This window comes from Jaculus jaculus, chromosome 8 (assembly GCF_020740685.1).
Source record: "Jaculus jaculus isolate mJacJac1 chromosome 8, mJacJac1.mat.Y.cur, whole genome shotgun sequence".
Classification (NCBI taxonomy): Eukaryota; Metazoa; Chordata; class Mammalia; order Rodentia; family Dipodidae; genus Jaculus; species Jaculus jaculus.
Genome location: NC_059109.1, coordinates 61131025 through 61144262, shown reverse-complemented (window position 1 = coordinate 61144262; position 13238 = coordinate 61131025). Strand labels below are relative to the sequence as shown.

Sequence of the window (13238 nt, the reverse complement as noted above, 5' to 3'; positions counted from 1 at the left end):
GCATTCGTCTACGGCTGGAACCCCTCTGAGGATAAATATTCTCAAAGTATGGCACACAAGAGAGCGTCCACTGCCCAGGCTTCTGCATGTATGCCCAGCTTGCCTCCATCTCTGCTGTGAGGCATCAGCTGTCCAAATCCAGTGGTTTAATTTTAGGAGTCTTTCACCAGAGTGGCATGTGGACTTTGATCTTATAATGGACTCCTCCAATCTTAAAATCTTAGAAAAGAAAGAAGGGAAGAAAAGGGGGAGGGGAAAAGGACATGGAAAAAGAGATTTCTGTGTTCAGGTAACTATGGACACTTCCTGTGTTAATTTTGTGGATTTTATGAAATAAATATCAAATACCATCAGGAAAAGGAAAGCATTTCCCATGAATATATTCCTTCTCTAATGAAGAAAGAAATTTGGGTCAAGCCTTTGTTGATATGGCTTCTAAGACTTTGGAGGAAAGATAAATATCAATTTAGTAACTTATCATAAATGTCTTGCAAATTAATGATGATCACTTTTAAATGTTAAAAAACCATGTGTAAAATGTTCAATCCAAAAGCATGTATATTTTAGAATTTGTTTCTGTTCATGACCTTATTGGTGACTGTATTAGTTATTTTTTCTTGCTGCTGTGACAAAACACCTGACAAAAGCAATCAAGGAAGGAGGGGCTTATTTTGGCTTAGTTTGAAGGGACAATCCATCATAGTGGCAGGAACATGAGGTTGCTGGTCAAATTGCATCCATAGTCAGATGCAGAAGGAGAGATGAATGCTGGTATGCAGTTTACCTTTTCCTTTTTATCCAGCTTGGGACCCCAACCTATCGGATGATGTCACCTATATTCATGTGGGTTTTCTATTCTTAATTAAACTTTTCTGGAAGCACCCTCAAGGACACACCCAGAGGTGTGCTTCCATGGTGATTCTAAATCCAATCAAGTTACTCATGAGTATTACCCATCAAAGTGACAATCTCTTCCTGTCAACTGTAAAAGAGACTTAAACAGCTAAACAAAAAGCATAGAAAGTTTTTTTTCTCTTTGCTGATGGGATAAAACAAATCATCTGTCAACATATGGTTAGGTCCACAGAGCTGGCACATATTAACAATGATGATGGTTAGAACTGAGTCAGCTTCTTCAATCTATAGTTCTTCCCATCACTCCCTTTTATATTTTACCTGGGCAGAATTTGAGTCAGAACAGACCAAAGGCATGTGAAAAGTTTACTAAAAACCCTGTATTTTCAGCTAAGAGATGATGCCCATAGTAACAGGGTAATGCTGAAGTGGCTTTGATGATAGGTGCAGTGTTGTGTAGAGTTACTGAAGCTCCATAGGGGCAAGGTTATCCATATCAGATATTGCCTCTTAGCTTCTGTGTCTTCAAGAATGGCCGGTCCTAGTCAGTCACGAGACTCAAGACTGTGTTCTCTTTGGCTAAATGCACAAAAATTTATGAGGCTTTTGGCTAGACTAAAGTGGCCAGGATCTTTGTCTAGCAAACAGGGTGAAGCTAACTGGCCATCCTAAAATTGAATGCAAACCCTGGCCTTTTTCACACCACTTGAGGAATTGGCCAGAATGAATAATAATGCATAGCAAATGAGACATCTAATTATATGGTGGTAGCTATTTTTCATTAGTATTTTAAAGCTAACTCAGTCTTATTATTTAGATCTAAAGGGCCCATTTATGTAAGAATCCTCAGGACAAGTAGTTCAAGAACCAAGCAGGGAAAAAATAAATACATGAATTTTGTTTCAGATATCTTCAGGACTTTGAAAGCTGTACACATTAAAGGTCTAGAATGCTGAAAAGATAAAAATGAACATTTTCTAGTTGGTGCCGTGGGTTGTTACCACAGGCTTCTCGACTGTGCCGTGAGCCACGGTGCTGCACTTGGTGCTGCACTTCAGGTGTCCCCGGCTTCACCACTGACCGAGCAACGGAAACATCCCAAGGGCATTGTATTGCTCATGGACATTTCGCCAAAGTTGTAATCATGGCTGATAGCCTCCTCTAAGGATTAAGAAATCCCCGAGGATTTAGAAACCTAGAATTCTTTTCAAAATGTGCCTTGTCGCCAGACAAGTCTTTAGCCACAAAAGTGAACAGTCAGTCACAGAGGCGAGCATGATAGGTGCTTCCAATGTGTGAATCGCCACAATCCAAACATATGGTTTGACTTGTTCCAGGCAGGTTTTACAAGCCCGGGATTGCCACCTGTCTACATCTCCCAGTAAACTCTGTCTTTTAAATAATTCTCTTGCCAAGAAACTTCTTGACTGGCAGATAAGATGGGAATCCTGCACCCGAGCCTTGTGAAGACGAACGTGACAGCTCCCAAACACCAGGAAACTACTGAAGGTGGGAAAGGGTACCCGGAGCCTTCCAGGACCCGCTGAGCGTACCTTCCCCTGTGCGCTCCTTGCAGTCCACAGGGCCAGCCTCCAAAAGGCAGAGCAAGGCTAAGCGTGCGCAGAAAGGAAGGATTTGGATGCCACAGGACTTGTAAATTGTGGGTGGAATGGGAGACTCCGGAATTGCCTGGGTGTAGTGCAGGTTTATTCAATTGAGGGGTTTTAAACAGAAAGTGTTCGGATCCCATTTTTAGCAAAATGTTTCTCTCAAGGTACAGAACGAATTATCCAAGGAGTTTCAAACTTTGTGATGAACAATCTCCTTCATAGCACCATTCTCACCTTGCTGCTCCCCTTCCCCCAGAGGAGACCACGCTACATCCATTCTGCGCCTTCCCTGGATGAAGGTCTGAACTATTGCACTGGGCTGAGCATTCCAACGCAAATAGCAAATCAATTTCTTTCTGTCTCTGTCTCTGTCTCTGTCTCTGTCTCTGTCTCTGTCTCTGTCTCTCTCTCTCTCTCTCTCTCTCTCTCTCTCTCTCTCACACACACACACACACACACACACACACACACACACAAAGCCAGAGGGTTGGTGCCCCACTTTGCACACGAAGGACTGGCCTTTGTGAATGGGAAGCGTGTAGGGGACACCCTCCCTTCGCTCGGCGGAGAGTGCGCTGCGCTGCGGTGCGCTGCGGGGGAGGCCCCACGACGCCCGCCCGTCCCGGAGCCGCCCGCCCCACGCTGCGCTGCGCGGCCCGCGGCTGCCGGCTGCCCTGCCTAGCGCTCCTCTGGAGCCGGAGGGGAGACGGGTGGGCGGGCTGCCTGGCCAGGCGCTGCGCTCTGCAGTGCAGTGGAGTGTTCGCCCAGCTCCCTATATGGTCGGGGATTAGCTCGGAGCTGCTGAGGCCGAGCCTAGCGCGAAGGAGGAGAAGGAGGAGGAGGAGGAGGAGGAGGAGGAGGAGGAGGAGGAGGAAGCCGAGGCGGAGGAGAAGGCGGGCGGGAGGGCGCAGCAGCAGTCAGCGCGCACGCCAAGCGTGAAAACAGAGGCGCTGGAGGCTGGGGCTCCGCGGTCCTCTCCCGAGCCATGGCGGAAGGGGGAGAAGGGGGCGAGGATGAGATCCAGTTCCTGCGGACGGTGAGTCTGGCGGCGGGGCCAGTGGGGAGGAGGGCGGAGCTGGCGAGGATGGGATGCGCTGCGCCGCCGTCAAGGTGCAGGATGCTTGGTGCCCGGTTCCTGGTGCCCGGAGCCGGGTGGCGGGTGATGGGTGACAGATGCCAAGTGCTTGGTGCCCCCATGCCTGTACTTGGTGCTTGGTACCTGGTATCTGGTGTCCAGTTCCTGATGGCTAATACCTGGTACCTGGTGCCCTGTGCCAGGCGCGTTCACCGCACTCACGGGCTACAAGGGCGCACCACCACTTATCAGCCGCCCCGCGAGGGTCTGCGTGGGAATAGGCGTCTTCTCCTGCTTTCCTTCCCCACCCCGCTTTGCCCACTGTCACCCCCATCTTAGACCTCCACTGCTTTCCCCGCAACTACCTACTTGGTTTGAAACCTTGATGCCCAAACTTCCAGCAGGGGCTAGTCCTGATGGTCCTGACTCAGATCACAGGTGCTCCAGGGTCGGCCTTCTAGTACCTCCTCTCATCACTCAGGCCCGTCCTCCTCAGAGGTGCTACCGGGCTCGGGACTTGGACGCCTGCTCTAGGTCCCAGGACCTCTGGAAAGGGAATTCACCCTGTGCTGCCCATGGTCTCTCTTTTCTCAAGCCAGCAACTGCTGCCTGACTTGATTGTCCAGTGAGAGGAGAGAGAGAGCGCCAAGGCTCTGCCTTAGGTTCCTAGGAGTTCCGCAGGATGGGAAACCCCTGTCTGAGGCTCCACGTCACTCAGGTTGCCTTCCAGACACCAAGGGCGATGCTTCACTTCGGACTGTGGAAGGGGCAAAGCCCACCACAGATTTGTCGTTCCCGTCTCTGAGAAATTAATACGACGCTTTCTAAGATGGACTACCACCTCCAAGGGCAAGGGGCATTGGATCGCTTGGCAGGGTTGAATTCAGCCAAGTGACCTTGAGCAAGTCATGTAATCCTATTTAGTTAGCCTCAGTTTCCTCAAGTGTAAAATGGAAAAAACAAAAAACAATACAGCGTTTCAGGGGCCCATAAAAACAAATACAACAGTGAATGTGATAATGTTTTGTAAACTGCAAGATGGTTTATGTTTGGTAGTTTTGAGTGAGCTGTCTAGCTCTGAGGCATTAAAATGAAATTCTTGCCAACCTCTCTCTTCTTCAAGTGTACTTCACTCCTTTATGACCAGGAAAGGACAAGTTAGCTCTTTTCTATCTTCTGCAATCTACCATCACCAGTTGACCAGTTTCTTTCCAATTCCCTTCAGTCCTCCCCCTCCACATCACCCCCTAACATGGTTTTTTGATTAAGGAACTTAAGTCTTATTTGGGGGTTCAGAAGAACCCACTGCTTTCCTAACATTTCTGCAAGGCCAGAGGACCTGCCACTTTCTCCTATCCATCTTGTACACTGCACAGAAGATAGCTCCATTCTCTCAACTCAACCCTGTGTTTTAAAGCTGCCAGTTCTTCTCCAAGCCTGGCGGAATCTCTCCAACAGGTGTCCTTGAGATTGGATGAGTGGTAGGGCAGCTTAAATGCTCCTGGTTTTGTGCCTTCCTCAACCAGATGTTTATTATTATTATCATTAATTCTTATTAACATTAGTAAAACTCCTAGGCCCTGATGACTGAAGAAATTCCCTTCAGACAGATAGAGACAGTTGGGTTTAGGAAGCTGGAAGCTTTCTTGAGAGCCTCCTTGTTTCTCTTGGTTTCTGGGTTGTCTTCCTTGCCTTTTCCTCTTGGCTGGGCAATGCGGTTGTGTCTTGGTACCTCTGTAGGCAAGGCTTATTGAACCAGTGGTTCTTAAAGTCTGTGTCACCAGCTCTTGGATGGCAAAGCACACAGACGTCATAAAGCCCACTCAAGGTCCCCTGTGGGGCTCACTCTGTGACAGTGCTGAGTTGTGATACTGAACTTAGGTAACCATGGGCCTGAATGACTCCAAGTGTGACATAACTGATTGTTTTCCCTCTTGTCATCACCTGAAGTGTTTTTAGACCTGTTCTTCCATTTCTTCTATGAAGCAGCTTAAGATCCTCCTCTTTAGCTTAGTTGAAACAGAGGTATAAGAAATCAAACCAATAGCCCATGGCTGCCCAGCAAGTTACTGATAATTGTCATTATATAATGTTAAATTAAACTGCCACTGAAGCCTGGTCTGGAGTCTTACTCCAGAGGACATAGACCTAGGAAAACACTGAGCTAAGAACAGCAGCCTCTGAATTTGATATTCTCTCTTTTTAGTTGCAAAAGATACACAATAGTTTATTTGAACTCAACATCTGCAAGCTTTTCATCCCTGACAGAAAATTTGACATTACTTTTCTTGTTTTTGTAGATGCCAGAGTCATTGCATTATGGTAGCAGGGTGATTGTTTTTTTTTAACCTATGAACATACCCATGTTGAACCCACTCACTTTTACTTTGTCATTTCTTTGTTTTCCACAAACAGCACTTCTAAAGAATTTTGGTCATGTGTCAGTTACTGTTAACTTGTTCAGGATCAGAGGTGGCTATCTGGCAATAGGACAGAATCATTGCTTTATTAGCTGTGAACTTTAGAGGATTGTCATGTTGATGAATGGAGGCTTATAACCCTACTTAAAAATACAGAATGGTATTGCGCCATGGATCCTAATCAAATTTCTGGTGATTATGGTGTCATACCAAAAATGGAAGTAGTAAGAATTACTGATGTCATGAAATGAACCAGAAGTGTGCAGTAGTGAGAATAGGTGTGATTAGTGTGGCGTCATATGCTTGAAATATGGTGGTGTTCATCTGGACTGAGTCCTAAGGTAAACTGAAATTTACTGTCTCCTAAGTAGGGAAGCACCCTAACCAAGGGATTTAGAAGTGTTTCTAAATGCCTCTGTACCCCCAAATCTAAGAAGGTATAAAATTTCACTCACATTTCTGGCCTTCTGATGTCTCTGAAAGCCATGTACGCCACAGAGTACGAGACAGAAGAGTCAACTTATCCTTCAGGGTAGAATTTTCCCTTCCATTGCTGTTGGCAGTGGCATCATCCTCCCTTCCAATTGCTCTTGCTGACGTAGCCAGTGATGCTGACGTGGCTGCGAAGCTGCTCAGAAACAGACAAACCTGCCAGCCACTGATCAGAAAGCAAGAAGTTATGGTGAGACGAGTGACAATTAGCCTATCTTCAGGCAGTCAGTGGAGTGGCTAGCATCATATCCTGCTTTGAGGGTGCCAGGGAGAAGCTGTTTCTTCCCCCATGTTTCCCTTTAGACTATAGTATCCAGTAACAAAAATAATAATAAAACAAAATTCAAAGGCTTTGCTTATCATTCTCATGATACCACAGGCTTTTTTCTAAGCCTGTCTCCACCATATGGGGGATGAAACAGAACTCATAATGGTATAGATATCCATTTCTACTAAAAATTGGCTATTGGTTGCATAATTTCGCCTTTCCTGTAGTAAATTGGTGCAGCTTTTGAGGAATGAGGAAAGGTGCTTTAGCTGAAGGTCAAAGATTCCTACAAGGGTGCTTCAGTCAGTTTCTTACATTGGAGATACTCCATTCTTATAAATTCCTTTTCCTGTAGAACACATGGTCCCCAGCTGGAGTGACAATAGACAGTGATGTTCTTCTTGCTTCTCTTGTCAGTAATGTGCAGTTACTTTTCCCAGCTCCCAGAAGTCAGAGCTTTGATCACTTTTCCTCAGGATGAGGAAAAGGACCAGAGTTACTTCCTCTTTCAGGTGTGAGTTCCTACAGCTAGTGAGTGGTGATGAGGCAGTGTTATAATGCAGTTGTAGGGTTGAGCAGGGGCTCTTCCACTGCACTCGTTTGGATGTGTAAAATGGACCTCCTTCTACCTTCATAGCCTGTCTCACTTAGCTTTGGCTTGATTTCATATCACTTGAGCTGGATACCTGTTAGCCCCTTACTGCCAGGAAAATGTTCCCCGTGGGTGAGAAGGAAGCCGGGTCCTGTCTCTGCAGTTAGCAATCTGAGCTGGGTAACTGCACTAACTAGGATGTGGTGGCCCATTCCTTACCAAGACCTGAGTAGGTGCCTGTGACCAGGACTGACTGATGAGCCAGGTTTTTTTTTTTTTAATTTTTATTTATTTATTTAGTTTTTTAACTGCTGAGCTTTGGGAAAGGAAATGATGATGGCTGCAACTTGGAAATATTTGGCATGGGATGTGACCTGTTACAAAAGGACTGAGACCAAGGAACCAGCGTGCAACTAAGAGATGTATGACTAATGTCTCTGCTTAGTTTTTCTTACGATAATTTGATGATTAAGCAAAGTTGAGCACACTTATGTGAAATGGGGCTTTTCTAAAACAATTTTTAATTTATTTTTAATATGTTCATTCAGATGAAAAAAATAAGGGTTTCTCTGGTTCCTTTGGACTGGTCCAAAAAGGAAAAATGTTGAAAAAGAGTTTGAAGAATTTATTTTGGAAATAAAAATACACTAATGCTTATTTTCCTGGGTTTCCTGTGCTTAAATAGGCTTATATGTATATTTGTTTACCTCGTTGCTGTTTTGTGATCACTTATTTTGCTTCATTCTTTGTCTTTCCCTGTATATTACCACTTAAATAGCTTTTAATTTAGAAATCACCTGCCGGGTGTGGTGGCGCACGCCTTTAATCCCAGCATTTGGGAGGCAAAGGTAGGAGGATTGCCAAAAGTTCTAGGCCACCCTGAGACTCCATAATGAATTCCAGGTCAGTCTGGGCTAGAGTGAGACCCTACCTCGAAAAACCAAAAAAAAAAAAAAAAAAAAAAAAAAAAAAAAAATCACCTGAGCCCATAATTTTCTGACTGACATGACAGCCTTCTAAGTATTCCCACCAATCTCTTGTGTAAGGCCAGGAGGTTCCTTGTCTTCAGAATGCAATATTGTAACTCATTTCCCTTAACTCCACATCAGTATAAACTCTTCTAAATTAGCTCTCTTCCTAGAACTATCCTTAATACAAGATTTATCCAGTAAGAGTAGACTGCTGTAATAGAAAAAATGAATTTGGAGACATTCTTATTTCTTGTATTGGCTCACTGTGACCTTGAATTGGTCACTTAAAAAATTGAGATTTTTGTTTCCCCTCTGCCTTAGCCAGAGTCATGAAAGGCAACAGTAATTCTAAATCTGCCACCAAATGAAAGAAAGAGTTGTGTTTTGTAGGCAATGTTGCATCTGTACTACAATAACATATTGCCTCTACTTGTGACTGGGTCTTTCTGCAAAAAGCACCACATGCCCCTGTCTTTCTAACATGATCTCTGCCTTCACCCCACCCAGCATTGATGCCACCCTGGTACATCAGATTTTTCTCAAGCTGTTTGGTTGGAGGATATAAAAAGGCAAGTGAAGTAGTGTCTTAAAGCCTGCTAGCATCCAGGTAGGCTCCCAGGATTTCAGCCATTAAACAGAACATTGAGTTGCTTACTGCAATCTCACAAAATTACCAAAACTGCTGTTTCCCACAGGAGCCCTCCTTATTATTGAATGCCATAGCTCCTCCTTGCCAAGATTTCCTACCCCTTCCCCCTTCATTCTCTTTGATGAGTCCATTCTTCCTTTCTCTCAAAGCACTGACGACCAATACTCTTGTCAAACAAATGCAACTTTCTCTTCCAATGATTTCACTATTTTAAACTTGTCTACTTGAACTGTGGGATCCTGTGAAAAATTCCTTTTGGCTGCACCTGAATGGAATAGATGCTTCTGTGGCAGGAAGCTGGAACAACACTGAGGCTGTATGGCAGTGATTCTCCCTGGGGAGCCCAGTTAGGTCTTCCAGGTCCCAGTTTGATATTCTCATAGACTCTTGTTTGGGGTATTGTAGGGACAAAGACACTTCTAGCCACTTCAGTTTCCCTTGGTTCAGTGAGTTTTGCCCTCAAAGCATCTCATAGTACCAGAGAGAGGGAAGAATATGTGCTGGCTCCTTACCTTAGATCCTGCTAGAGGGATGAGCCTGCTGAGGTGCCAAGATGTTTTTCTCCTTTGTATATCATTCCTGAGTCCTGATTGTTAGAAAATCAAGTTCAGATCAGCACTGAGACACACAACTCATTATTCCAAAACAGAAGTATGCTTCCTCACCTCAAGTGCACTTCTTTCTTCTTTAGCCCCAAGTACAATGCTAACTCTACAATCATTCACGTAGCTTTTGTCCTTTGAGAGGGACAATGCTTTACAAATAGGAAGCAGAGTCACCAGCCCCTCCCCCTTTTTTTCTTTTTCCAGCTCCCTAGACAATAAATGTCCCACTGACTTCTGGGGTCTCAGACTCTATATAAGTATGTCTATTTAGGGAAATACTTATTTTTATTAATATATTCAGTACTGGAAAATAAAAACAGAAAAAATATACCACCCTAAAATCAGATTCAGTTGAAATTCAGACATTACACTCAATATGAGCTCTTCTCTCTGTGGTGGCAGCTGCTGTGGAAGCTCACTTTAGAGCACAAACAGGCAAGAGGGAACTCTAGAGGCAGAGCATGCTGCTGGTGCTGAATATCACTTTCCACCAACAGTTTTTCTACTGAGGTCATTTTATAGGTGTTGTGTACTATAGGGACAAGCCAGTGTGATGAGCAAGGTGACAAGGTTTTAAGGAAAATGTAGACACGAAATCCTAGGCTGGCATCAGTGTCAACATGTCCATGTATGGGATATCTTCTTCCTTGGTCTACCTTTGAGATAAGCAGTGCCTCGGCAACACTAATGATGAGCATCATAAATGGTTGATCAGAGCCAGTTCTGAAAGAACGGGAGTTTTTCTGGAGAAAACTGAAAGCATGGAACATTGCTGAGAGAGGGCCACTGCTCTGGTTCTTGGAACACTGAATAGAACTAGGGGAATCAGGGAACAGGGAGGGCAGGGAATACAGATGCTCAACCTTTATTTTCACATTTGAGCACAGAAAAATCTGGGAAGATGTATCCAGCCTCATTCAGGAAGTCAAATACACAAATCAGAATCAGAAAAGACAGCATGAAAAAGAAATTCTCAGCTTTCTATAAGATGAGGTGACTATATCAGAGTGAGAACTAAGGTGCCTCTTTCCTGAGGTGAAATATTCAAGTGGCAAACCCAATAATCAGTTATCATATCTCATGGTGCATTACTCTATGTAACCTCAAGCAAGTACTCTAGGCCTCCTGAAACTTGAAACAATCCTACAGTAAACAAGGAGAGCGCTGAGGGGAGTGGCTTGCCTTCACCAGAGCAATAGAAAATGTTCTTCCTGGAATGTATAGGCAGTGGTACTACACCACCGACAAGGCCTGACATTACTTCTCTGACTACATTTGAGTTCTCTAATGAGCCTAAGTAGAGAGATATTCAGTAGGACTACAGAAGAAGTGGAGAATTCTCCAGCAATGGCAAAGGAGTGTCCATAACATAAGAAGTATTGATTGAAACTACTTCATTCTATGGTGTAGGTTGGATATTATCTGTAAGTAACACTATGATGATAATAGAGATCCAGTTGGCTACATGCTGACACAGAAGCTGAATCTAAGAGATCAGATGGAAATACAGCAGCTGGTCCTGGGTGAGGTCCTCATTCCAGGAGTCCAGTTCACATGGCTTCTGAGCTGTGCTAGTGGCTCTGCTCCAGGTCATCCTTTTCCCTCCAGGCTGGCTGTAAGAGGAGAGTCCCAGAATGAGCCACAGGAAGATCCTGAACCAATCTTGTCTCTTTGCAAGAGCCCTGTTAGGATGAAAAGCACAGTGAAAACATGCTGGTCCAGTGAGTAAAGTCAGAGCTTGAGTGTTTGCTACATTTTGCTGTACTTTATTGCTGATCCTTGAAGGATTGTCTGTCTTTCCTTCAGTTTTAATTCACCCATTTATAAAGGATGTTAACGGTTAGTATGTCTCATGGATGATTTAAAGAGGCTTAGCGTCTCCTCCAGGAGGACTAGATCTGTAGTTCCGATTCACACAAAGCATTAGCTAGGCGTTACGAAGTTCAAAAACACAAGGTTTTTGATTCAGGCTAGTCTAAATTCCTCTATATCTAAAGATTAGAGAAGTTATGAACTTAAATACTTTTGAGGTCAAACGGCTAAATATGTGAATCAGCTTTACTTACAGAAAAAAAAGGCAGACTTGATACACACATTTAAACAAACAAACAAAAAATCAAAATACTACCAGTCAAAGAAAACAGATATGCAGCAGGATCCTGAGAAGCCTACCAAAGTGCAGTTGTAGACAAACCCTCAGAATCTATTTAAATGAACACACTTCCTAGAACACACAGATTTTTATGAGTAGGATCAGGCTCACAATATACATCAAGGTCCTTGGATGAAAATGTCAACACAAAAGACAATGTATCATTTATCATAGTATGTGAGAGAGATTGGCAGGCAGACAGCTTAATAGGCTTAATAAATGATAGATGTTATCATCAAAATGAATTCAGAGTTGTCTAGCCTTTAAACACCATTAAATCCTCATACAGATATAGATGCCATGAAATTTTAAATAAACAGAATATCTACTCAATGTTTACTGCCCATGCACTGTCTGCCTGTCCTGAGCAAGTTCTTGGAGATGCATAGATGAACAAAATATTTTAATGGTGGATGCTTCTGAGAGCTCAGAGTTAAGAGGGAGCTCTACACTGTTTTTCTTAAATTTATTTTTATTTGAGACAGAGACAGAGGGGGGGGGGAGGGAGGGATGGAAGGAGAAAGAGAATGTGCATGCCAGGGCCTCTAGCCACTGCAAATGAACTCCAGATGCACATGCCACGATGTCCATCTGGCTAACGTGGGACCTGGAGAATTGAAGCTCTGTCCTTAGGCTTCACAGGCAAGCACCTTAACCGTTAAACCAGCCCTCCACCCCTCTATGCTGTTTTGAAGCAGCAAAGATATCAGTTAGTTACTTCAGACAAATTTATGTCATACATACTTCTAAATAAGGATATTGATTTTTCTTTTTATTTATTAATTTTCAAGCCGAGAAAGAAGAGAGACAGAGAGAACAAGCATGCCAGAGCCTCCAGATACATGTACCACTTTGTGCATCTGGCTCTATGTGGGTACTGGGGAATCAAACTCAGGTCTTTAGGCTTTGCAGGTAAGCATCTTAATTGCTGAGCCATCTTGCCAACCCCATTTAACATACTTCTGCGGTAATTTTTTTTATTAAAACATATGCCTTTGGGAAGTTTAATTCTGTTCCTTTTTCCTCATGTGTTATGTAAGGGTAATAACAATATCTGTATCACAGGCTTGCTTTAAGAATCGAATGAACTAATCCATATAAGATACTTGGAGCAATGTCCAACAGATAGTAAGTCCTCAATAAATATTACCTATTAATATTGTCTTAACAAACAGTGTAAACATTGATATTAGTCATAGCAGCTACTCCAAATGTCATTGCACATTTGTTTTATACTTACAAAATACAAAGGTATGATCCCTTGTGGATATTCCATAGTCTTGATTTCTGGCATGCTTCTTAACTATAAATATGAGCAGGCCTGATAAATAGATGCAAGCCTTCATTGGGGGTGAGGGGGCTCAGGAGTACAGATTGGCAGGTCATTTCTAACAGGGGTCTAATGTGCATAAAGCCTCTGGATGCAAAACCCAGAGGCTTTCCCTACAGTAGACTTTATCCATGTCAACGGATGGGCAACATGATTTGGAGAATCTTTCACTAAAGAATCTCATTATCTTTTAGGTGGAAGTGTCTTCTTCAACCTATG

At 43.7% G+C, this 13238-nt stretch overlaps 1 protein-coding gene across 9 annotated transcripts in view; it reads left to right on the top strand.

Moving 5' to 3' along the window:
- The first annotated feature begins 3407 nt into the window (after positions 1-3407).
- The window catches only part of Ryr3 (ryanodine receptor 3), a 598743-nt gene continuing 588912 nt past the window's right edge, over positions 3408-13238 (top strand). For all 9 annotated transcript variants that reach the window (XM_045155998.1, XM_045155993.1, XM_045155990.1 and 6 more), the window contains exon 1: positions 3408-3501. In XM_045155998.1, coding sequence (XP_045011933.1) covers positions 3451-3501 — 51 coding nt within the window. In that variant the 5' untranslated portion in view covers positions 3408-3450. The remainder of the gene's footprint in view (positions 3502-13238) is intronic.